The following is a 25,502-nucleotide window of genomic DNA, read 5'->3' on the forward strand; positions in this document are numbered from 1 at the left end:
ATGAGACAGTGTTTAATGTCCATAGTCCCTTTCTGCTCCTCATATAAGGAGGACGTGTGTTAGGGTGCGTCAAGCCAAATTACCTCGCCATCCCGTTCAGCGATGGCACCTGGTCCCCCTTGTCGCTCGGGGGAGGTTAGCTCAGGGTAGGGGAATCCACTGGGACACAGGCGGGGCTGGACCCAGCTGGAGGAAGTTAAAGAGCTCAATGCTGATTGGGGTGGTTCTGATGAGAGAAGAGTTTCACGATCAAGGGAGTTGACAGAGTACTTGTGGGGATTCTTTTGTCTGAGAATGTGTGGGAGAATTTAACACCTTTGTAGTCAAGAGTACTAAGAGCATTCATTTGGGGCATAGAAAAGGGACAAAAATGTGGACAGGTTTTCATACAATATGTCACGTGCCAAATTTTTAACTGACAATGGCGAGGCTGCAGGAGAAACTAGACCCTGTCATTAATTTAAATCATGACAATCAGTATTACGAAGACAGAAATAGTAAAAGTAAGGTTGTTGTTTTAAATGACTATAGTATAAAATAAGTACGATGTATGAGCAGTGTCACTTGTGATGTATTTCAAGAGTAGCACAATTATGATAACATCATGAAGTAATTCATTAATAATTGAATTTTGTTAAAATATAATACACACAACCCTGCAATTTAATCTCATGACAAGAAGGCTTTTCCTCCATGTCCACTTAATTTAATGGAATTATTGTTCCTCTGTGTGCCCTGCGATTGGCTGGCAACCAGTTTAGGGTTTACCCCGCCTGCAGCCCGAAGACAGCTGAGATAGGCTCTAGCACGCCCGCGATCCTTGTGAGGAGAAGCGGATCAGATAATGGATGGATGGATAGTTCCTCCCCATCGCATCTGTGGCGTTATGTCCAGAGTGACATGGAGAAGGAAGTCGTGATGCAAGGTACTGTATGTCATCTGAATCAAGGCAATATAATGAACGAACAGATCAGATAGTGGATAGATGGCTATTTATGAAGCAAATATTGTCATTCACCCTTCCAGGGACTGGTTACTACCTTGGACAGCTTATCATGTTATTAGGTGACAGAGTGCATGAAAGGGTTAGTATTAGAGTTTCGTTACAGGATTGCATTTTTATTCAGGCATCTGCCTAACGTTCTTGGGGATCTAGATTTGTGAGTGGGATTTTTTTTTATGAGGGGGACGGGTCTATACTGTATGCGCTCTGTGAATGGGTGGTGAACGCTTCAGGGTGTACCCTTCCCCTCACCCAAAATTAGCTGGGATAAGCACCAGGTCACCCATTAATTTAATGAGAACAAGCAGTATACAAAATGAATAGATATATGATTAGAGGGTTTTTTTTTCTTGTAATTTGTGACAGTCTAAATGTCTTTAGGGAAACTCACTTGAAATTCTCAGGGATGATTTTACTATCTGCTAGGAGGGACGGGGAGGGGCGGCAGAGAGGAGATCATTTATTCTAAGATGTCTTATCTTTTCCTTCCGTCTCTCAGTCTGATGTGCTAAAAAAAAAAAAGTAAAAGTCTCCTTCAATCAGAATCAGTGAAGCAGCCCTACCCAATGGTCATTTCAGACAAACCGGTATCCAATCAGGACATTTGAGTGGCTGTTGGTCGTTTGACAAGTCGTTTGAGAGTTTAACAAATACATTCCATGGATAGTTTGGCCTCCAAAAAACTCATGAAAAAGTGAAGAAAGGTATTTGGAAAAGTATTTAAAAAACTGAATAGTGGAGTTCAGATTGTTTTTTGTTTGTTTGTTTTTTTGGTTATTTTTGCATTTCTAGACTTTTGCTGACTTTGAGAGTAAAGTCATGTTATATTGTTGTCCTAAATTTTAAGAAATGAAAGTCAGATTCAGGTGGTGTGGTGGTACTCCGGTTTCCTCCCACAGTCCAAATTTATCACGCTAAATTAAACTAAATTAAAGGTGTGATAGGCTGGCAACCAGGTCAGTCTGTACCCCGCCTACGGCCCGACTTTTTTCTTTCATTTTGATTTATTTTGTGCTCCTATGTCAAATATGCGTGAGCACAGTAGAGGTTGCCTTGTGTGACTGCAGCCTGTCGGAATCAGAATCAGAATCCTCTTTATTGGTCAAATATGGAGAACACACAAGGAATTTGTCTCCGGTAGTACAGGCTACACTAGTATTGTGAATAACAAGCAACGATGATCAACAGGGACATGACAAATAAGTATCGAAAGACTTTCCGTAATGTCAGGGTACCGCCATGCAGTACCCAATGAAAGCTGTGAGAAAATGTGCAAAGTATTGAGCAGAGATAAAGTGATCAGTGGTGGAATTCAATACGATGACGGTTGTGCAGTTGGTGCAGATAATCGTTGCACCATTTTTATAGTGATCAGTAGCAGTATTTGCAGAACAACTTTCAAGTGTGCAATTGTACAAAAAGTCCTTGAGCTCTTTAACGTCTCTGGTGCTGTGGAATATTGATCAACGACAATTGTTCAACTATGTAGAGAGCTGGAGCTCCAATGATCAGTGCGGTCATACTGTTCCACAAGGGGTGTGCAAAAAAATGCAAAGAGTCACGACTATAGATTTTAGTTACTGTTGAGGGAGTTCATGGCAAGAGGGAAGAAGCTGTTTGAATGTCTGCTGGTTATGGTGCGCGTGGATCGGTAGCGCTTGCCTGAGGGGAGTAGCTGGAAAAGGTGGTGGGCAGGGTGTGTGTGTGTGTGTGTGTGTGGGGGGGGGGGGGGTCCAGTAGGATTTTCTGTGCCCTTTTCTTTGTTCTTGCGGTGTGCAAGTCCTCAAGAGTGGATAGGGTGGTGCCAATGTTTTTTTCCATAGTCTTAACTGTCCGCTGCAGTTGGATTTTTTTTTTCCTTTTTGTGGCGGCCCCAAACTAAACTGTGATGGAAGAACACAGGACTGATTTGATGACTGCTGTGTAGAACTGTTTTAGCAGCTCATGTGGCAGGCAGTGCTTCCTCAGCAGACTCAGGAAGTATTTCCTCTGCTGGGCCTTTTTTCAGGATGGAATTATGTTGACCTCCCACTTCATGTCCTGGGAGACTGTGATTCCCAGGAACTTGAAGGTCTCGACGGTTGACACAGGGCAGTTGGATGAAAAGATATAGCGCAACAGCTCTGATCACAAGCTGCAATTGCAGACTGCTGAGCGCTAACAACCTCCAGTGACGCAGGTCACGCGCCACTGTAGGTTAACCCTCCTGTTGTCCTCGGGTCAAAATGACCCGTCACTGTGTTAAAAACAAAAAAGAAATCCCCTAAATGATGTTTTTTCAACTTTAAATTTTATGACTTTTCCTAGATTGGCCCCAACAGTAGAAAAAATGAAACGTTTTTATTCACATTTCCGTGTGAGCTGTACAAAAAAAAAAGTACAAAGGTGGTCTTCGGGTCAAAATGACTCATGAGGCAAATAAATTTGAAATCAAGGGTTATTAATTAATCACAGAGTTATTTACACACCACAGAATGTTTCAATGTTTTAGTTGTGTCTCAGATCAATCAGTAGCAGAAGTAAACAAGACAAATCGGGTGGTCTTGTTGACTTCTCGTGGATTGCTGTGCCTTTGATCAGTCTCAGATCAATTAGTAGTACATGTGAACAAGACAGGAGCAGACATAAACAAGAAAGGACAGGTGGCGTTCTCGCAGACGGCAGAGCTCTTTTTTGTGGATTTATAAAGGTGCTGCAGATGAGAGGACCCCGAATTCTCTCTGTGCTGATGTCATGAGTGTGCATTACGACGTTGAAGAGGCCCTTGAGCTGATTTTTTCTGATGCCCAGCAGGACAACTCTGATTCAGAAGAGGAAGTGGAGAATGTATCAGAAGAAGAAGATGAGGAGGCATATAACCCAGAGCATGATGAATCATCTTCAGAAGAAGAAGAAAACCCTGAAGCTGAAAGAGAGACTTTCCTGTCAAAAAATGGCAAAATAACATGGTCCTCAGCAGCATATAACCAACACGGCAGGCATGCAGAACAAAACCTCATAAAGATGACCCCAGGACCCACATGGTATGCCGTTTCTCATGCCAATGACATTGTCTCTACATTCTACCTGTTTATTACACCAGCAATAGAAAAATAATCCTGTAGATGACAAATCTGGAGGGTTTTCGCAAATATGGAGACAGCTGGAATAAGATGGACGAGACTGACTTGCAGGCCTACTTAGGGCTACTAATCTTAGCAGGTGTATACAGGTCCCGAGGTGAGGCTGCAGCTAGTCTATGGGATGCAGAGAGTGGAAGGCCAATTTTCCGAGCCACAATGCCACTCAGACTCTTTCACACCTACTCAAGACTGCTACGATTTGATGACCGCGAGTCAAGACCAGCAAGAGGTGTGACAGACAAACTTGCAGCCATTAAAGAGGTCTGGGACAAGTGGGTGGAGTGGCTGCCCTACCTCTACAATCCAGGGCCTGACGTAACATTGGATGAGCAACTTGTTCCATTTAGAGGTAAACTATTTTCTAATTTGTAATAAGAGTGATTTTCACTATTGATTTCTTTGATTGTTTTCTGTGACACTGATACTAATCACTGATAATGATGTCTTCTGTCCAAAGGACATTGTCCTTTCCGGCAGTATATGCCCAGCAAGCCAGCAAAATATGGGATCAAGTCATGGGTGGCTTGCGATGCCAAATCAAGCTATGCTTAGAAAATGCAAGTATATACCGGAAAGCCGACCAGTGGATGCCCAGAGAAGAACCAGGGGTCACAATGTGACGTGACAATTTCTTTACCTCATATGAACTTAGACAGCAGCTCTGAAGAGGATGATCACCATGGTTGGTACAGTTCGAAAGAACAAGCCTGAGCTCACACCTGCACTGCTTTCAACAAAGGAGAGAGAGGTCTTCTCATCAAAGTTCACTTTCACGTCCATGACCACTGTTGTTTCTTACTTCCCAAAGAAAAACAAGAATGTAGTTCTTATGAGCACACTGCACAAAGACAGTGACATTGGTGATCATGAGAACAGGAAGCCAGTCATCACCCTAGACTACAACCGCAACAAAGGAGGTGTGGACAATCTAGATAAGGTGATTGGAACATACAGCTGCAGAAGGATGACTGCCCGCTGGCCCTTGGTCATCTTCCACAACATCATTGATGTTTCCTCCTACAATGCCTTTATGATCTGGAAAGAGATCAACCCGACCTGGATATCTCATAAGAAGAACAAGAGGAGGGTGTTCCTGGAGCAGCTAGGAAAGGCACTTGTAACTCCACTCATTGAAAGAAGGAAGCATGTCCCACGCACAGAAGCCTCAGCAGCAGTTGTAAAAGCTATTCAGAGTACAGGAACTCCTGATAAACCTGAGGATCCAGCTACCACAGCCACTTCCCCAGCTTGGGCAAGTAAGAGGAAGAGATGTCAGTTCTGCCCTCAAAAAAGATTTACCTGCTTTATTTTATTTTATTTTTTTAAATACTTTTTGTGAAAATGAGACTGATAGGATGATTAGGGCGCAGTGTACATTAACATAAAAAATATATATTGGTAACATGCAGAAAGACACACAAATGGTTGTTTGTTTTTTTCTCCTGTACACCCCTCGCGATCGATCGACTTGGGACCAGTCCGCGATCTACCGGTCGATCGCGATCGATGTAATGGGCACACCTGCCTTAGCATATCGCAAGGTCACAGTTCAACACATATTAACGTTCTTTTGCAGTGTTTAGCTTGTTCTTTGGCTTTTCCACTTAACTTATTTTAAAAGGAAGAGCCTCCACAAGAAAGCAATTTAAAATATTCAAATTCATTCTAGGGGTCCCGGTGCTCGACTGGTGAGCGCGTTGGCCTCACAGTGCAGAAGTGCAGGGTTCGATTCCGGGGCCTGGCCTTCCTGTGTGGAGTTTGCATGTTCTCCCCGTGCCTGCGTGGGTTTTCTCCGGATATTCCAGTTTCCTCCCACATGCATGGCAGGCTGATTGAACACTCAAAATTGTCCCTAGGTGTGAGTGTGTGCGTGGATGGTTGTTTGTCTGTGTGTGCCCTGCGATTGGCTGGCAACCGGTTCAGGGTGTCCCCCGCCGACTGCCCGAAGATGGCTGGGATAGGCTCCAGCATGCCCTGCAACCTTTGTGAGGATAAAGCGGATCAGAAAATGGATGGATAGAAATTCATTCTATCATTAGGGCGATGCCCAAATGGTATGACTGTATGTCTTCTGTCTCTGTTTGGTTTGTGCCTGCTCATGATAAATAACTAACATTGAAACAGTTTGGGACAACTCACTGACAGCCTCAGCATTAAAATACAAAGGTCACACGTATCGTTTTCTTTATTTGACCTTTATTTGGACAGTCCACCTCACCTGAAAAGAATGTTGCCATCTCTTTGGCCAGGTCAGGACCCAACAGGCAACAAACGAACCAAAAGCCAAAAAGTGAACAGATGGCAAAGCAGGCAGAAGTGGGCCGTAGTCCCTGAAGGAAGCCAATCAGGCATTGTCACAGAAATGATGGAGTAAACAATGACACAATCCATCAACGACCTGTCAAACGGCCAATTATTTCTTCAAAATCCAATATAAGGTTTCGTTCACTGCCCCGGGATGACACTATTCTGTTGTTCCTTGGGACAGTAGTGATGGTCGGAATGGGTTTCTGTCACTAGATATTGTGGATTGAAATATTTTGTGGGCTGACAACACAGTTTCCAGCTTTTAAACTGCCAATCCAAACAGGTGCGTTTTCTGTCAGAGTAACATCAACATTACACACCTACTGTTCACCAAATTTCGCACATTACAGGAGGATGCTCTGGTGTGAAACATCACATTTTTTTTAAATTAATCAAATTAAGATAAATTACCATAATTTTCTGTTGTCTGGTCCTGTAACTTATGCAGAAGTGTGACTTGTATATCAACATTAGAGCTCAGACTGGTATCCAAGATCCATCCATCCATCCATCCAACCATTCATTTTCTGATCCACTTATCCTCACAAGGGTTGTGGGGCGTGCTGGCACCTATCCCAGCTGTCTTGGGGCAGTAGGCGGGGTACACCCTGAACAGGTTGCCAGCCACTCGCAGGGCACACATAGACGAACAGCCATCCGTGCTCACACCCACACCTAAGGAGAATTTAGTGTGCTCCATTCATGTGCCAAGCATGTTTTTGGAATGTGGGAGGAAACCGGGGTACCCGGAGAAAACCCACACAGGCACGGGGAGAACATGTAAACTCCACACAGGAAGGCCAGTCCCTGGAATCGAACCCTGCACCTCTCCACTGTTAGGCCAACGTGCTAACCAGTCGACCACTGGGACGCCCGTGTATTTATATATATTTCTATACCCAACACAATTTAGTAACACTTCGGACACCAAGCTGACAGAAAAATTGGACTTTGTATCAATTCTAGTGTTTGACAGTCAATGCGTTACTCTGCAAATGGAGAAATTATTCTTGTCAAAACAGGAATGACTTCTTACAGCATTGTTAATAATACAACATAGCTGTTCTGTGTCAATAGATACTGTATATAGACGGGTTTGACATTTTCTGTGAGCTAATAAGCTACGAGACAGCGAAACTAATAAGAGAAAGGGCTTGCGATCATCCTGACAGAAATAGTTTTTTAGGCACTGTCACTATTTAAATCGAGACACATTCCCTCATCGTGTTGACGTTAAATATTATTGTGCCATGTTGCATATGATTGATTTGCTGAGTGTTACGCTGCCTGAAATCACTTCACTCATGTTATGTGAGCAAAACAACACATTTATTCCACCTATTTGTGTTTTGTTGGCAATGTTGGGACTTGTAACACAATACAACACTTGTGAAATGCAAGAAACATTACATTTCTCAGCAACTACAGTGGTGTGAAAGTGTTTGCCCCCTTCCTGATTTCTTATTTTTTTGGATGTTTGTCACAATTATGTGTTTCGAAAACATCAAACAAATTTAAATATTCCTCAGAGATAACACAAGTAAACACAAAATGCAGTTTTAAAATTAAAGTTTTTATTATTAAAGGGGAAACAAAATCCCAACCTACAGTACACTTTTTCACACTGCTGTAAGTAATGCTACATATCACATGCAACTATGCTTGGTGCACTGTAAAGACATTTAATAACGGTATGTGCTGTAAACACTAAAATCCCGATGCACTGGGGCAAAGCTAATGAACACAAATGTATTTCCGATGTCATCTTCATGTTCCAGTGTTGCACACAGGCCCCCCTTGCTACACAAATGTCATTCAAAACTTAAAATTCATATAAGGGGTGTTCACACGGCAAGATTTGGTCCGGTGCTACGCCGGGGCTGCCCCAGTAGAGCGTTCACACGTGCAAATTAGCTCCGGCGTAGCCCCGGAAAACAGCTTACACCGGACCAAATTTGATCCACCTCGGGGAGGTGGTTTAAAAATTTGCTCCAGAGCAAATGCATGTGAAGAGTTTACGTACGGCGAGAATGCGTTGCTTTAGCGCTCTGTCGGACATCCGTCATGTGTTTGTTTAATAACGACACAAGACTTGGCTGGTAACATCTTTCCTTTTGTAGGAGACTGGACTGTCTGGGAGTTGTTTGTGTAGTTTGTTCCTTTGTTGTGTGTTCACAACCCCCCGCCCCCCGTATAATTTATTTTGTGATTTCCTCTTTTGATTTTCTGTTTGGCGCATTACGTGTTTGCTTTTCTGAGTGTCATTGAAGTCATCGTTGATTTACGTTTTTGGGGGCGGTCACTCTCGAGCAGAAGGCACGGAGACCGAGAAGGAGAAGGACGTGCCTGTCCAGTAGTCGCTTGAGTTGTGTATACGTTTTAAAAAGAACCAACACGACAGCTCATTTGTTTTCTGTCGTTTTGCTCCGCTGCAGAAACTGCCGTGTGAACGTAAGTGGGGCTGCACCGACGCTGCACCGACGCTGTGCCGGTGCTGACACGCTCAGCGGCTTTGTACGTGTGAACGCTCCACACAATTTGCTGCGGTGTAAAATATATCACAACTAAATACATCGGTGCAGCGCCGGAGCAAATGTGTGCCGTGTGAACACCCCTATTGACTCTTCTGTCCTATCAAAGGACGGTCAGTGCACGGAGTATCCAACGACACAGTTTATCCATCATCCATCTTTTACCGCTTATCCGAGGTCGGGTCGCGGGGGCAGCAGCTTTAGCAGGGAAGCCCAGACTTCCCTCTCCCCAGCCACTTCTAGCTCTTCCCAGGGGATCCCGAGGCGTTCCCAGGCCAGCTGGGTGACATAGTCTCTCCAGCATGTCCTGGGTCGTCCTCTCACCTTATCTCTAAGGGAGAGCCCGGCCACCGTGCGGAGAAAACTCATTTCGGCCGCTTGTATCCGGGATCTTGTTCTTTCGGTCACGACGCATAGCTCGTGACCATTGATGAGGGTTGGAACGTTGATCGACCGGTAAATTGAGAGCTTCACTCTTTGGCTCAGCTCCTTCTTTACCACGACAGACCGATACAAAGTCCGCATCACAGCAGACGCTGCACCGAGTTAAAATGGCCCAATTCAAAGCTTTCTACAGTGACCTCCATTTAAACCTGGTAGCCAACGATATCCCTTACCCATAATGCACCACTTGACCCAGGGATCTGCCAGTGATCTAATATAGTGCCGTAGGACGCGACAATTTTTTTCTTGAAAGGAGAGGTTGGTCAGAGTGAGAGTAAATTTTAAACACACCTTATATACACACGATTAAGACAAAGAACTTTTTGCATTGAGTATTGATAGATTCATTGCCAACAGCCTGGGGTGGCAACTGGGGGTCACAGCATTTGCTAAGGGTGGCAGCCGCCACTCCTTGCCACCTCGTCAAGTCCAGCGGTGTCAAACTCATTTTTGTCAATTTGGAATTATGTCTTCCCTCGGAGGGTCGTTACGGCAGTGAAACCGAATAAATAATAATAATAATACATTTTATTTATAAGCGCCTTTCAAGACACCCAAGGACACTTTACAATAACAAAAAACACAAAACAATACGGGTTGAGCAGCGGCAGCCAAAACGCGCCAGCGTTCACTCAACCCGAAGATCAGAAAGAAACCACAGGGGAGGGAGAGAGGGAGAAAAAAACCCACGCTCGAACTCCCCTCATTTTGAGGATAATTTGAGTGAGGCAAAAAAAACTCCTGCACAAGCATATGACAGTTACAACAGGTCACAAGACATAAACAATGAAGACGGTGAATCAAGGGAATGTATGAGGGAGGGTGTGATGGTGGGGGACTAGCTTCCGTGCATATTTTCATCAGGGGAAGGTCGAGATAGCAGATGTTGTTTTGGTAGCAGGCTGCCCAAGAATTTAAGACAGCCTTGAGTCCGTGGCTTATGTCTCTTTAGTGGCGTCGATCAGCCAAATCCATGATTTCAGTCAGTAATTGAACACGGATTCCAGTTTTCTCCAAGTTGTTGTCCATCCTGCTGTGACGCTCCAAACCCGCAACAGTTTGTGGTTGAGCACAGTCTGAGTCTGAGTGTTGGACATCCGCGTTATGCCATCCTTAGACCGGCAGCCTCGTCCAATAGAGCCGCTCCCGTCGGTTGAATTTTCGATAGAGCAGGAAACTGCTCACACCAAACAGCAGCATACCTGTTATCGGAAGGCCGAAAATGTAGATGTCGTCCAAATCCTCAACGGACAGTGTTGACAGGCACACCATTCTCCGCTTCCTCCAAGGATCTAGGGTGTACCCAGCAGCAAAAGTCCCCGAGGGGCAAGTAGGCTCCCCACTGCCTGCTCTTCTCATCGAGAAAATGTTGTCGATGGCATCGAGAGACCAGCCAACCAATTCCATGTTTGTTTTTAGGATGAAAATACGACAGGAGGCTAGGAAAAGTCAGACAAAAGACAGCACAAGGACTGAGTGGCGAGCAGGGAAGGGTGGGGGTGGGGTGGGGTGGGGGACAGCGCAGAAAGCAAAAGCGTCCGCCTTCGTCGAGAGCCAAGCAAGAAGAATGTTTAATCATCAAATCATACTATTACTTATTTGTTGTTGTTGTTAAAAGTATTATTACTTACAAAAACAAAAAACAATGGCTCACTAGTTTTGAAATCAGTCAAGTATGTGTTCAATTATTGTTCAAGTGAGTTTAAACCGGGTCACAAAGTTATTGCAAAATGTCACAGTCATTTATTATATATGACAATTTGAGATTTCTGTACATATTCAAGCAAGGGCCAAGGAAATTGACACATATGATTTGCTTTCGCGGGCCACATGAAATGATGCGGTGGGCCGGATCTGGCCCCTGGGCCTTGACTTTGACACACGTGGTCAAGTACATTTCACAATTTTACACCCTAAACCAGGCATGTCCAGCTACGGGCCTGGAGGGCCACTGCCCTGCCTGTTTTCCAGCTCTCCTGGCTGCAACACACCTGCTTCAGATGGTCAGCTCAACAGCCAGCTCTGAAGCAGCATTTGTACGTTCTTGATTATTTGAATCAGGTGTGTTGCTCTTGGGAGATATGGAAAACAGGCAGGACGGCGGGCCTTGAGGACCGACTTTGGACACCCCTGCCCTAAACTGAAACACATTTTCCATGCTTCAAACATAAATAAACCTCTTCAATTTCAAATTCCTGTGAAATAAAAAACCTGATTCGAAATTAAACCAAACGAAGCATTTTCCGCGGATCGAATTTCCAAAATGATATCGTTTTTTAGTGCGATTTCAACGCTTCGGATTCCTTTTGTCGCATCATCCATGACTCCGCACCGCATTTTTGTCCATGCCTCAGCGTTGTCGTCCCTCCCACCAACCATAGCAACAGAGTGAACATGGCGGCGTCTGGCAACGCAGAACAATCACCAGAACTATCGAGGCCGTTAAAGATACCGAAAACCGAGGTGCCATCCCCAGAGTCGGAGGATTTGAGTGACAGTAACCAGTACCACTCCGGTCCCTCCACACCCAACCGCTTCTCGCCGTTGAACGTGGGCTCCGGGGCCGCTGCACGGACGGCGGCCTCATCCTCCAACAACTACACTGCTTGTCGGGGTATGTCGTGGACCCCTTCCGAAACGAACGCCCTCATCGCGGTGTGGGGAAACGAGAGGCTGACGGAGGCCAAGATGCAGCAGTTGGAAGTCGCGGGCACCATGTTTACTGGTAAAGCCCCGGGCCCTGCCATGTACGAGCGGGTGTCCAGAGCCTTGTCGGAGTTGGGCTACGAGAGGACCCCGTCTCAGTGCCGGGAGAGGATGAAGGTACACATCATAAAGGAGACACTCATCCATCAAAATACCCGTGCGTTCACACATTGCTTTTGTCTAGTGATAGTGTTTTAATATTCAGTTAACGTAAAATCGTGACAGGCTGTAACAGACTGGTAATTAGATACGACCCGGTCCTTCTTTTGACTTTGATTCACTGTGTTGACTGTTTCAAAATGACGTCACACGCACTTCCGGGTTGCGCCACTAGTAAACAAACGGGGTAAATGGCTTGAATGATCATTTTGGGCTTCTCAACCGCAGTCGTAGTTTGGTCGTGTGAAGCGTGAGGCCATGTTTTGTGAATGCTCATGGCATCAAATGGTAACGGGATGCTGGGCATAATTTATGTAAAATTTTAACATGCAAATTGATTTTAAAAAGTAGGTATGGTTGTAAAATATCAAAGATTAATAATTTGTTGACGTGAAACCAGCATTCTTAGACAGATATTTTAAAGACGATTCCAGTGATAGAAATATAATGTTCCTGTGACTAATAAAAGGAAGTTATGACTGTTTGAAAGCAGAAACAATGCAGTCAATGGGGGTTGAGATTATGTTTGACCCTTGTTAAGTACTTTCAAAATTCCTTGTAACTTACTTCGTTGTATCCCATTTTCAAAGACAATTATCAATAGAAAGCTTTCTAAACTTAGAAACAGATATAACAACAATGGTAATTTTTTTTTCTGATGCGCTAATTCCTTTCACTAGTCCCTTTCACGAGTCACTGACTAGACAAAACAACAGGTAAATGTCACTGTCACAAAAAATCATTATAATCTGACACCTACAATGAATATTAAATATCACATTTTCAACAGAAATTTATCTAAAAGCCTCATTTTAGTAGTCATATGCTATACAATCGTAAAGGAACATGAATGTGATGAAATACAGCAAATAAGGCAAAACTAATGACCATTATTACTGTACTGAACTTTTATATGTCCCATGCAAATAAAAAATGAATAAAAATTAAGATTTGAGAATAAACAAACACACCATATATCAGGGGTCCTCAACCTTTTTTGCCCCACGGACCGGTTTATGTCAGACAATATTTTCAGGGACCGGCATTTAAGATGTGCATGAAAACTGTGGTGTTTTCGAAATATAATAATAAACACAAGGAGTGTCTAATCTGGCCGCAACACTCTGATCGCTATGGTAATGTTTAATGCCTTCAAAATACGATACAACGCAAATTCAAAGTGCATGAAAATGACGACTCACCACAGCTTGATTTTCTGCAACCAGACGGTCCCATCTCGGGGTAATAGGAGACAATGACACCTCAAGTGTGTGGTTTATGTCCAGTCTACTTTGTAATTTTGTTTTAGTCGCCGTTTCTGCAGCAACCCCCCACCTCACACAGGTAGGATTTCAGAAATAGCAACAGTGCAATTGTGGCGATCTCAGAGTATTCAGCCATAACTTTAATCCAGTTGTCTCAAACGTACTTTTAAGGCCGCCGTCATTTGCGATCTCCAGCGTTTTGTTTTTAGCGTAATCGGTCACGTGACGGAGAAGCGTGGCTTGACGTGAGTCAAGCGTGACACAGACAGATGTAACGGAGAATCCGGTAATTTTTCAAAATAAAACATCTTTCGTATTCCAAAATAAATAAAACGGAATTAAGGCAAGTTGTTTCTGTGCGGCCTGGGACCAAATGCCCAGCGGACCGACGGTTGGGGACCGCTGCCATATAGGAACACATATTTCACAGTTTGGAAGCATTTGTAATTCATGAAATTAGTGCTGGAAGGTACAGAAAATATGAGCCATTATGGTGGGTCGGAGAAACATCACAAGGGACCTGGCAAACTGTAAACCCCAAAAATGTGTCTGTAAATCGACCTATAACCCCATTTTCAAGACCATACGGAGCACCATATTAAAAGGTGTAGTGTCACTTTCGGCTGCTATTTCTGTATATAACAGATGCACAAGAGACATTGTATTATTAGATGCAGGTATGGTAAAACTTACACTAGCTTAAAAAATACAGTAGCATGCATGCATGTTTATTTATATTTTCGAAAAGGCAGCGGGAGCAAAAGTGAGTTCGGTTGTACTTTAGTGATGTATTTAACAATGTACTCACAATATTTTTATGATCAATCCTCATTCGTAAATCCATCCAAGTTCTAATCTTCTGTATCTGAAATGAACAGCTAGTTAAGTTCACAATCAAACACGCCAGGTTTCCTTGCATCATGGTCAGAGTCAGTCTCGTCTGCCGTGCGGCTCCTCAGATATTATGCCAACTTTTGCGTAAGCTCGAATAACAGTGCAAGCAGATCAGTTAGCACAAGCATCCAGAATCCATTCAAAAATTGAGGCGGAACTCATCTGGTGCTGCCTCTTTGTAAAACTGTGTTCGCCATCGTTCCGACGCCACTCGCAACTTCACTTCGGCCGTTTCTGTCCATTACCTCGGCCACCAAGCATAACTATAAAAGCCGACCTCACATGCCCCAATGAGTGCCGGTCCCCTTCTTCTCTACAGTGTGGTTCACCGGGATGTTGAAAGTGAGCGGCACCTCGCCCGTGTTGGCAACGTAGTTGGGCTGGATGTGTTTGTCAGGAATCTTTTTGTTGTATTTCAAAATTTAAAGTATGCTTGTCCTTCATCACTTGCCCGAGCCCAAGCCGGTATGTAGGAATGTGTGGATTTGTTGAGAGAACAGTCGGTAATGGAAGCCAAGTGAGGCCAGCGGAGTGGCAGAATAAAGGATATCCAAGAAAGCATCTTTATTTAATGTAACGCGGACCCTTACATTTTTTACTGCAGTAGGAGCGGAAGATGGCCAAATACTATCAAAAGTCATGTTCAGTTTTAAGGTTTCACTTTTCCACATCCAATACAGTAAGTATTACACCTATGGACTTGTGTCAAACGGAAATCCTCTCACCCGGAATAAAAACCTATGCATTAAAGTTTCGACTACGATATTATATTAACGATCGATTCATAACAACGGAAGTTCCGGAAGCCATCCGGAAGCCCGCAGTAGCGCAAACTCAAGCAAGTCCGGCTTGACACTACGGAATAACTCTGTCCGCGCCTCTATTTACTCTCATTGGATCCAAAACGGCGACGTGTAAGTGACTCTATTGGCATGAATTTTACTGGAATCGCGAGCGAGTTTCTATGTCATTCATTTACATTTACGTCCTGTAGATCGTGCCATCCAAACGAAGAGGAACAGTAATGACCGTGGAAGAGAGAGTGGAATGCATCCGATTAGCTACTCAGAGTAAATTGCTTGTGGTTTGACGGACAGTCGAATAAACGAACATTTCCTGGGATGCTGTACCTGTTGTCGAGCTGAAAAACCTTCCGGTAACTGGACCGCTAATTAGAGAGAAGGCGAGTTCCATTGCGCTAACTCTGGGCATCGAGGACTTCAAAGCGTCCCGTGGCTGGCTTCATAAATTCGTTGCACGACATCAGCTGAGCAACGCTGTCTTGTATGGTGAACGAGGGGAGGTCAAATTAGAGACAGTGAGCGCGTGGAAAGAAAAACCACGAGGTCTGTTACTCGTCTCATTTCTTAGCAAATAGTCCTACTTTTGTGATGCGTCTTGTTATACTGTATTTTCTCAATATACCCGTACTGCATGCTGCAGTTTTTGTGTTATAAACAGTTTTTGGACCATGTATTTTAGCATTTTATTGCTTGTGTTATTACACATGTGTTTTGTGAACATACTTGCATGTTCATAAAGGACATGTTCCATAGTAGTTTCCCACATAAGGATATTTTGTTATAAGGAAAGATTGGACAACACAAATATGATCCCTTACAAGAGAATACTTACCTGTCTATCAGTAACAATCATACTATTCAGTTCCCTGTGGTCATTTCTAAATTACTGTATTTTCCACACGATAAGCCACACCTAAAAGCGTTCAATTCTCTCAAAAGCTGACAGTGTGCCTTATAATCCGTTGCATCTCATAAATGGATCAATATTCTGGTTTCTTGGATGTAGTACAGTAAATGTAGCTCCATCTGGTGGATGCATAATGCAACCACAGCCACCATTGTAGCGTCTATTCTATGTGCCTTATAATGTGGTGCGCCCTATATATGAAAACCGTTTTAAAATTGGCCATTCTTAGAAGGTGCGCCTTGTACTTCGAAGCGCCTTAGAGTGTGGAAAATACGGTATGAATGATGTTCACAGGCTGTGCCTGGTGTATAGGATATCAATGTGACAAATTAATGTGAAGTGTTTTTCTGCTTATTCGTGATTGACTACTTGAGAAAAATCAGTTCGATAGTTCCTGAAATGTTTCCCGATATTTATGCCAGGGCCCGTTCCCAATCTCTAAGGAATTACCGTACTCTACTAAATAAAAGATTTCTCCTACCTCATACAGACACTTCGCCGTTGCTACAGCCGTGTGAAGGAGCATGGCATTGGCAAGAGGAAGAGCAGCTACACTATTGAGCAACTGGAGAAGGTGTTTGGTCAGGGAGGCTGGGATTCCCAGACCTGTGCGCCAGTGCTGATCAACAGCAGTGGGCTTTACCAGGAGATGGAGTCTGATGGCAGTACCTTGGAAGACTTCTCACAGGAGGACTGGTGCAACCAGGTACTTGATTCAGCCTTCCAGGAGGGAGACATGGACGCTGGTAAGTATTTGGCCAGGTTGGGACATGAGAATGGAATAATAGTGAATTTCAACTTGGGTGTATTTTGTTTTTTCTGCAGAAGAAATACATATGCCGAAAAGCAGAGCTCTTCAGATTCAAGCAGAGCTCTCAGAGCAAATCCAGTAAGGCAAATTGATTATTTCAGTGGGTTTTTTTTGTTGTTGTGAATGATGTAGGACAGGGAGAGGCAACCCACAGCTCCAAAGCCGTGTCTGTGATCCTTCTGCAGTGTTCTCTGTGACTTTGGAAAATATATCAGAGCTGTATAAAGGGGGAAGTCAAGGCAAACATTTTCTTTACAATAAGATGTTCTTTGGGTGGCAGGGTGGTCGACTGGTTAGCACGTCCGCATCACAGTGCAGAGGTGCAGGGTTAAATTCCGGCTCCGGCCTTCCTGTGTGGAGTTTACATGTTCTCCCTGTGCCTGTGTGGCTTTTCTCCGGGTGCTCCGGTTTCCTCCCACACTCCAAAAACATGCACTCTAAATTGTCCCTAGGTGTGACCGAGAGCACGAATGGTTGTTCCTCTTTTTGTGCCCCTGAAATTGACTGGCAACCAGTTCAAGGTTGAACCCACCTACTGCCCGAAGACAGCTGGAATAGGCTCCTTGTGAGGATAAGCGGATTCAAAATGAGGGGTGTTCACACGGCACACATTTGCATCGGTGCTGCACCGACGTATTTTGTTGCAATATATCTTACACAGGTGTTAATTTTGTGGAGCGTTCACACGTGAAAAGCTGCTTACTAAAGAGAAGCGTGTTAACCTGGAGGTGCAGCCCCACTTGCGTTCACACGTCAGTTTCTGCGGCCGTGCAATGCGATATATATAATAATACGGAAGTAAAACATGCGCATGCGTAAAGTGCACTCCCTATTCTTCGCCTTGTTTGTGACATATCGAAAAACCATGGTTTATACATCTCCAGACAAATCAACGCTGCGGTCTATCAGACACCATAAAAGGATGAGAGAGAGAAAGGAAAGATGACGGAAGTACAACAGAGCACGAAAGCAATGCATTCAATACCCGTATGTAATCAACTCTTCTCACGCGTCGTAGCGAGTCTCCCCCGTAGTGTTCACACGTCCAATTTTATATCGGTGCTGCCCCGTAAAATTTTAAACCACCTCTTTGAGCAGGGTTAAATTTGCGACAGTTCAAACTGTTTTCAGGGTCTACACCGGTGTAACTTTGTACGTGTGAACGCTCTATGGGTGTAGCCCCGGTGCTGCACCGGAGTAAAAGCTGCCGTGTGAACACCCCTATGGATGGGTGGATAAGATAAGATAAGAAACCCTTTATTAGTCTCGCAATGGAGAAATTCCAGATTCACAGCAGCAAAGTTACGAAAGGAAGAAGTAGAACAACAAAATATAGGAGCTGCTGGAAAGGCAGCCACTCACGCGGCGCCATTTTGAGATGAATGGATGGATAGTCATGCATTGATTTCATCAATGGTACACTGTATTCTTTTGTTTTTAATCATATCCCGGTAGGTTAAAAAAAAGGTCGAGCAGAATTATCCTCACTTTTGATGTTAAACGTGTTTTGTGCCCGCCATTCATTTGACATTATACTACACGCACACACAAAGCCTGGCTGGAAGTGAAGCTACATCAAACAAAGAGAACAACAAAGAGAGAAGTGCAGGGCTGTTGTGCTCATCTTATGTGAAGCATGAGGAACGTACCAAAGTTACATGGACTCAATCAATCAAAACCCAGAACGTCTGCCTGACACAACCAGAAGTTGGTCTCAACAAATCAGTTTGCAATGAACAAGTTATTTCAGTTTTCAATTTATTTTATTTCACTCAGCTATAATCGAAAATCCCAAAACATATCAACACAAGGAACTAATAGCTGATTGAAAAGGGTTATGGCTAAAACTGGAACTAAATTGGCAATGAACGAATTGTTTGATGTAGGTATGCAAACGCATAATGATTTTTCAGCCGACAGGAGCGTATGATGGCAGCAAGAGAATTTGTATGTCAATTCCAGGTACCCTTTTCATATGGAAGAGGTTCACAACCCCACTTTATCCAAAGAAAAATAACTGAACCAATCATGAGCAAGCACGTAAACAATATGAAGGCTGTTTGAAAGTGCTCTATAAATACAGTTGACTTGACTTGACTTGACAAGTAAAAAAAACAACAACAAAAAAAAACAACCCTCAAACTGGAAGAAACATGAAACAGAACCTCAACCGGTTGCTGTGAGATGTAGATTAGCGAGAGGAGAAAATAATGCACAAAAACTGCTGATACATACAGTATGTGGATAAAATTGTTGGTCCCCCTCAGGTAATGAAAGAAAAATAATCAGAATAATAAAAGAAGGAATCATACAAATAATAACAGTAATAAAAACCCTTTAATGAAAATTAGCTGTTGAAATTCAGATTTTGCTTTTGATTGTGGTTCATCACAATTATTATTATTTTTTAATTATGGAGGGCAAAATTGATGTGTACCCTTCACTTAATATTTTGTTTCGTAACCTTCTGAGGCAAATACTGCATTCAAACCATTTTTATAACGTTCAAGAAGCCTTCTGTGTCTCTCAGTAGATCTCTTCGCCCACTCTTCATGAAGAAACTGTTTCAATTGTCTCAGATTTGAAGGTCGCATGTTTCAGCTAATTTCACAGATGTTCAATAGGATTTAAATCAGGGTTCATATCAGGCTATACTTGTCCGATGCTTAGATCTTAGCCATTCTTGAGTGTTTTTGCTGTGCTTTGGATCATTACTTGCAAAATCTGTGACTAAGGCCAATCTGACACGACACAGCACATTTCTCTCTTGAATACCTTTCTAGTGTTGAGAATTCAATGAATCCTGTAGAGTCGAGACACCCTGTAGCAGATGCAACAAAGCAGCTCCAGAATATAACAGAATTGACATACTCCTCCATGTTTCATAGTAGGGACAGTGTTCTTTTTTTTTTCTTGCAGTGCTTCATTTTTGTGTCAGTTAACATAGAGTTGATGTGTCTTGTCTCATCAGTCCATAGGACATTCCCCCAGAAGCTTTTCGGCTAATGAACATGCAGTACGGCAATTTCTTTTAGGATTTATTTCCAAAAGTGGTCACCCTTGGCCATCTCCCGTGAAGTCCATTTTGGCTCAAATAATGACAGATGGTGCTATCTGACACTGAATGTACCTTGACCTTGAAGTTGACCTTTAATTTCTCTTCAGTTTTCCTCCAGCAGCCACATCCAGGGAGGTTGATTACAGTCCCGTGGATCTCAAATTGCTGAATAATATGTGCAACTGTCGTCACAGGAACATTGACCTGCTTGAACGTGGCCTTGTAGCCTTTCTTTCTAATCTTCTGAGACAACTCCCTCCTTCGAATTCTATGGTCCATGTTCAGTGTAGCCGACTGACTTTTGAAGACACGTGTGATGCTAATTAGAAGGCACCCCTTTGGCCCAATTATTCTCAATCTTTTCATAGGGGTACCAACAATTTTGCCCAGGCCTGTTCTAGGAGGGTTTTTGTTGTTTGTTTTAATAATTCTGTTGATCCACATCAATATCTGATTTTCATTGCTTAATTTTTGTCACATTTATATTTATTATTTCTTTTAATGTTATTTTTCTTTTTGTAACACAGAAGTTGCAACAATTTTGTCGACATGTGTAAAAATATAATCCACATCAACCATCAACAGAAATAATACAGGTGTAATGGTCAGTTACAGTACATCGAACCCATACTGCATGGTCGTGGTTTTTGACCCAATCTATCTGTATCATGCCACTAGGTGGTGCCAAAGGTGTCAAGAATGAATGATGATGTGGCCTCTTTTTTTAATAATGGACAGAGAGGTGGCTTGCCTAACATTGAACGGAAGGTAAACGAAGGCAAGTTGCCATGACTAAGTCCGTACTTCCAGCGGAAGTTGTTTTTTCTTCACCGTTTAACAAAACGGCAACTCAAATCGAACAAACTACATCACACTCCAAACAGAGTCTGATGTGTTTCTTTATTTCCATTCGTTCGTTCAAGTCACCTCAGATCTTTCCCTCCGTGTAGAACAAAAAATTATGATGAACTGAACTTAAAATAATGGTTTGGTAATTTGTATTTTAAATGAAGAAGAAAAAAAGATAAAGATTGGATTGATTCAAAACAGTTGCCTTTTATTTTAGATGCTATGATTTCGAGAAAAAAAAATCTCTCCATTGAGCCTCCGGTCCGGGATTACAAATATACGCAATATTTACATTAACAGACCATCTTGACCATCTGGTGATTATTAAGACAAACATGGAAATGACAATGGCCACAGGTCTCAGCTTGGATTTTTTTTTTCTTTTTTGCAGAAAAAAGGATATGATGCAGACGCTGATCCGTATCCTAGAGTCGGTGCAGCTCAAATGGGAACACTTTCAGACTTGGACCGAGTTTTCACGCCTGCACCTCTCGAACAAGCTTGCCATCTTCGGCGTTGGCTATGACACTCGTTGGCGAGAAGATGTACGTTACCATTATGCCGAGATAAGTTCACAGGTACCACTGGGAAAGAGGCTTCGTGAATTCTTCAATCCAGAGAAGCCTGAGGGCAAAACCATTATGACCAAGGTTCAGAAGATGAACTGGAAAAATGTCTACTACAAGTTTCTGGACATTACCATCAGTGAGGCGCGCTGCCTCGAGCTGCACATGGAGGTGGACTGGCTCCCAGTTTCCCTGTTGAGGGAAGCAGGGTCGAGCATGTCCACATCCCACTACCTCCTACCTGGGGATATCCCCAAGACATATGGACTCTACGCTATCGGTTATGAGGCGGTGGCATCAGGTCGGACGTCTCCCCAAAGTGATATTCAGAACTGTAGCTTAGCTCACTGTGAGTCAGACAATTGGGCACCAAATCAGATTGATGGAGACGGGGCAGGGAATAGTGACATCACTGGGACTAAAGTCACTTACTGCTACCTTGGTATTGCTGAAGATAGGACAATTCAACAGTGTCTTTTACAGAATTTTCAGATTTCCGCAAAACACTACTTCCAAAGTGAGCCCTCCCCGGTCACTCATTTTTTGCAACAGAACTGCCGCAGTTGCGTCTTAAATGATGATGTGGGCGGTCGAGGCTTAGCTCGGTGTTTATCCATTTACATCAAATTTATAGAGGTGGATCTGGACTTCCTTTCTGCCGGTTCCTTAGTGGAGTGCCTGGAAACTGCTATTGGTTATTCTTTGAAGTACAACAACAATGGACCATTTTAATCTCCCACGTTTTGGACACATTTGTTGAGAAATGAGTGGATGCTGCACCAAGCAAAGATGACTCGTTCGGTTGTGATTGGGCCTTAAAACTAAATTTGATAATCCACACTCTGTGCTTAAAATGTTTTGTCTTTTGAAATTTGAACATTTAAAAATCTGCGGCTCTTACTTCTTTTTCAGAAGGTGTGTTCCTTGTTGTGTCACAATTAATGTGTGGGGTGGGGGTTTAGGAAGATGGCTTCTTAAATTTGCATCAGTCTACCTCAGTAGAATTAGCAGTGAGGTAAAACGGGGACCATAGCAGATGACAGATGACTATTGCTAAAGCTACCTTAAGACGGACTAATGAACTATGGGGCCTTAATTAAAACCATATTGAAACCACAACATGGATGCAGGCAGCAACTTTGAGTGCTCAATAGATACAGTATACTTATAGCATAATTAAATGGTGTGTGTGTGAGACTACTCACAAAACGTTTGGGATATTTGGCTTTCAGGTGAAATTTATGGTAAATGTAAAACGTTGACGCTACAGTGATATCATTTCGGGAAAGTCGGACAGATTTCCTCGTTCAATTCTTTTAAACAAAAGTTAATAACAATGGTGGGTACACTAAACAAAAAAATGCCAACGTCTCAATGACTTACCATGTGCCCTTTAGCATCAATCACAGCTTGATCACGTCGAATGCTGTTCACAAGTTGAGTTATTGTCTGCTGAGGCATGGCATCCCACTCTTGAAGGGCAGCCCTCAGGTCATTGAGGTTCTTGGGAGCAGAGTTTTGAGCCTCTACACAGCGAGACAGCTGATCTCACACATTTTCAATAGGATTCCATTTGAGGAAAACCAGTCTCCAACATCCGTTCGCCAATGATATCACCTCAATGAGCTGGAGCATTGTTTTTCATGAAGATGAAATTTGGCCCGTGTTGTTCAGGTCACACAATCACTGGATGAAAAATGTTATTCAAGTAGTATGGGCTTGTCACTGAACCAATCACAAAATATAGGGTAGTTCTGTACCGACTGGACACACCTGGCCACACTAGAAAACCGCCGCCACCATAAGCTCTCTTCCGGTCTCTCGGTGTCTCTGTTGCAATGACACTCTGTGACACTCTAAGCTCAGTGGCCACTTCTCTCTGAGAGCGTCCTGTTTCAAGCATCACAATGGCAAAGTGCTTTTGATCAATTGTTAGGTGTCGTCTTGGTCTCATGATGTCAAAATGTGAACAGCATCATGAGGACGACTGTTTAAACATCAGCTCTAGTTGAACCAGGACATTTATTGGTTGATTCAAGGATCAACCACCTGTTGTGAATTTTGCAGTTAAGCTCCTCGTGAGAGAAAAACAACTTATACAAAAACATTTAAGAGTTGGACGTGCATTCAAAAGCTCAGAGAAGGTCACATAAATTTCACCTGAAAGCCAAATCTCCCCAATTGTGTGTGTGTGTGTTTCCATCTATATAGATATACAGTATACAATGGTAATGTGCTGCACTGCATTATACTAAGATGTATACAATGTAGTGCTGTATGTCTCAGATGTTCCAGGTTCAAATCTTGGCTGCGGCCAATCTGTGTGGAGTTAGTGTGGGATTCTTCTTATGGTTGCATAGTATTCTTGTGGTAGTCCGGTATCCTCCCACATTCAAAAAAAAAAAAAACATGCAAGCTTGGTGAATTGAATATTTTTACTTGTGTGTGAACAGTGGTTAATTTGTTTTCTGTGAGAGTGACTGATGGCCTTGACCATAGGCTATTCGTCAGTAAGAAAAAAACAAAAAGGTTGGGGGCTAGGGTGGTGGTTTCCAACATATTTTCCGCCACAGACTAGTTCATGAGCCAACTAATACCAACTAATATTTCACAGACTTGCAACCATCCCTTGAAGGCCGACGGGGTTGGGTGGGGGTTTGCAGTTGGGTTAGGGGTTGTGGGGTTCTAATCAACCGCTAATCCCCCCCACGCCCCCTCAAAAAAAAAATTCATTTTAAATTAAAAATGTCAGTACGGCATAGTACCATACTGGTCTGTGGACCTGTGGTTGGAGATCACTGCATGGGCTAGTTTGGACCCCGCTTACCATTCAGCTCATCAATGACCCTGATCGGAATAGTCACGAAAAAAATGAATGGATGTCATGCAGTGTAAGCTGTTTTCGTAGTGGGTGACTACAAAACCTGAAAATTCAACTTTAGGCCATATAGCCTTTGCGTAAATAATTACTGAATTTATGTGCAATGTGCCAGCGAGTCTGGAGAGTAGATTCAAAGAAAGGGGGGGAAAAATAAACGTTTATTCTCTTATCTGCGTACAAATAAATCTACTGTATATAGAGTGTAGATATGAAATCTACCTGATATTGAAATTAATTTATAGAAATAAATATAAATATATATTCAGTATATATGCACTCCAGCTTTTGAAAACTTTAACAGTTTTGGTCTTCAGTACCAGTCAACAATGTTTTTAATTTTCTGGCTAATGCCTTGTTCTTTATTGTTGTCATGTGAAGGTCGCTGTCATTGTTATAAACAATAAATGAGGCACTGACATTCATTTGCCATACAATGTGCATAATTGTGAAAACAGTAGCCTTGATTGGCGTCTGTACCTACAGTGGGTATTCAGTACATTGGAAAATGAGTCCACTTGTCGTAGAAACCCAATTCCAATGAAATTGGCACGTTGTGTTAAACTTAAATAAAAACAGAATACAGTTCAATAATTTATAAATCATGTTCAACATGTTTTTAAGGGCACAGTGTGTACAGTCTAGAGGTGAACTACAGTGTCTCAGAGAGACCATACTTCGCAAGTCTAACAATCTCTTTCAGCAGAGGTGCAATCCAAATGTCATCACAAACGACTTCTAGTATTCCCCTCAAGTGACGAAGTTGGTACATCGCAAATGTTACACATGCTGTTGTAGGGATGATGTTGAGGTACGACTGTCGCTAAGTTTGTCTCCTTCGGGTATCCATGGCTGAAGGACGGAGGCGAAACAATGGCAGCTTCCTGTCGGAGAGGCGCGTACTACGTCATACAATTGGCGCTTACTTCACCTACAATTACATAAAATAAATTACGTTGATGTGATATAACATTGCTTTGCATGTTTTTGAAAGGAGTAAACAAGGAATTGAAAAGTCAACACACCGTCCCTTTAACTCATTCAGTACCAGCCAATTCTAGACCAAGTCTGAAAAGACGTTTAAAAACGTCTTTGGGAGTGAATGAGTTAATTGAATACACTCCAAAGACAAGATATTTAATTATACAACTGATAGACTTTATCGTTTTTTACCAAACAATCATTCGATTGGAATTTTA

At 42.9% G+C, this 25,502-nt stretch overlaps 1 protein-coding gene across 1 annotated transcript; it reads left to right on the top strand.

Moving 5' to 3' along the window:
* Positions 1 to 11,790: 11,790 nt before the first annotated feature.
* msantd2 (Myb/SANT DNA binding domain containing 2) lies at positions 11,791 to 24,728 on the top strand. The gene is made up of 4 exons (XM_086131856.1): positions 11,791 to 12,230; positions 16,632 to 16,887; positions 16,967 to 17,030; positions 21,251 to 24,728. Exons 1-4 carry the CDS (start codon positions 11,802 to 11,804, stop codon positions 22,155 to 22,157), a joined length of 1,656 nt encoding a protein of 551 aa, XP_085987982.1. The 5' UTR covers positions 11,791 to 11,801; the 3' UTR covers positions 22,158 to 24,728.
* The last annotated feature ends 774 nt before the right edge of the window (positions 24,729 to 25,502 follow it).

This window comes from Hippocampus guttulatus, chromosome 15, assembly GCF_054856545.1.
Source record: "Hippocampus guttulatus isolate MCC_2025c chromosome 15, RoL_Hgut_1.0, whole genome shotgun sequence".
NCBI classification, from domain to species: domain Eukaryota; kingdom Metazoa; phylum Chordata; class Actinopteri; order Syngnathiformes; family Syngnathidae; genus Hippocampus; species Hippocampus guttulatus.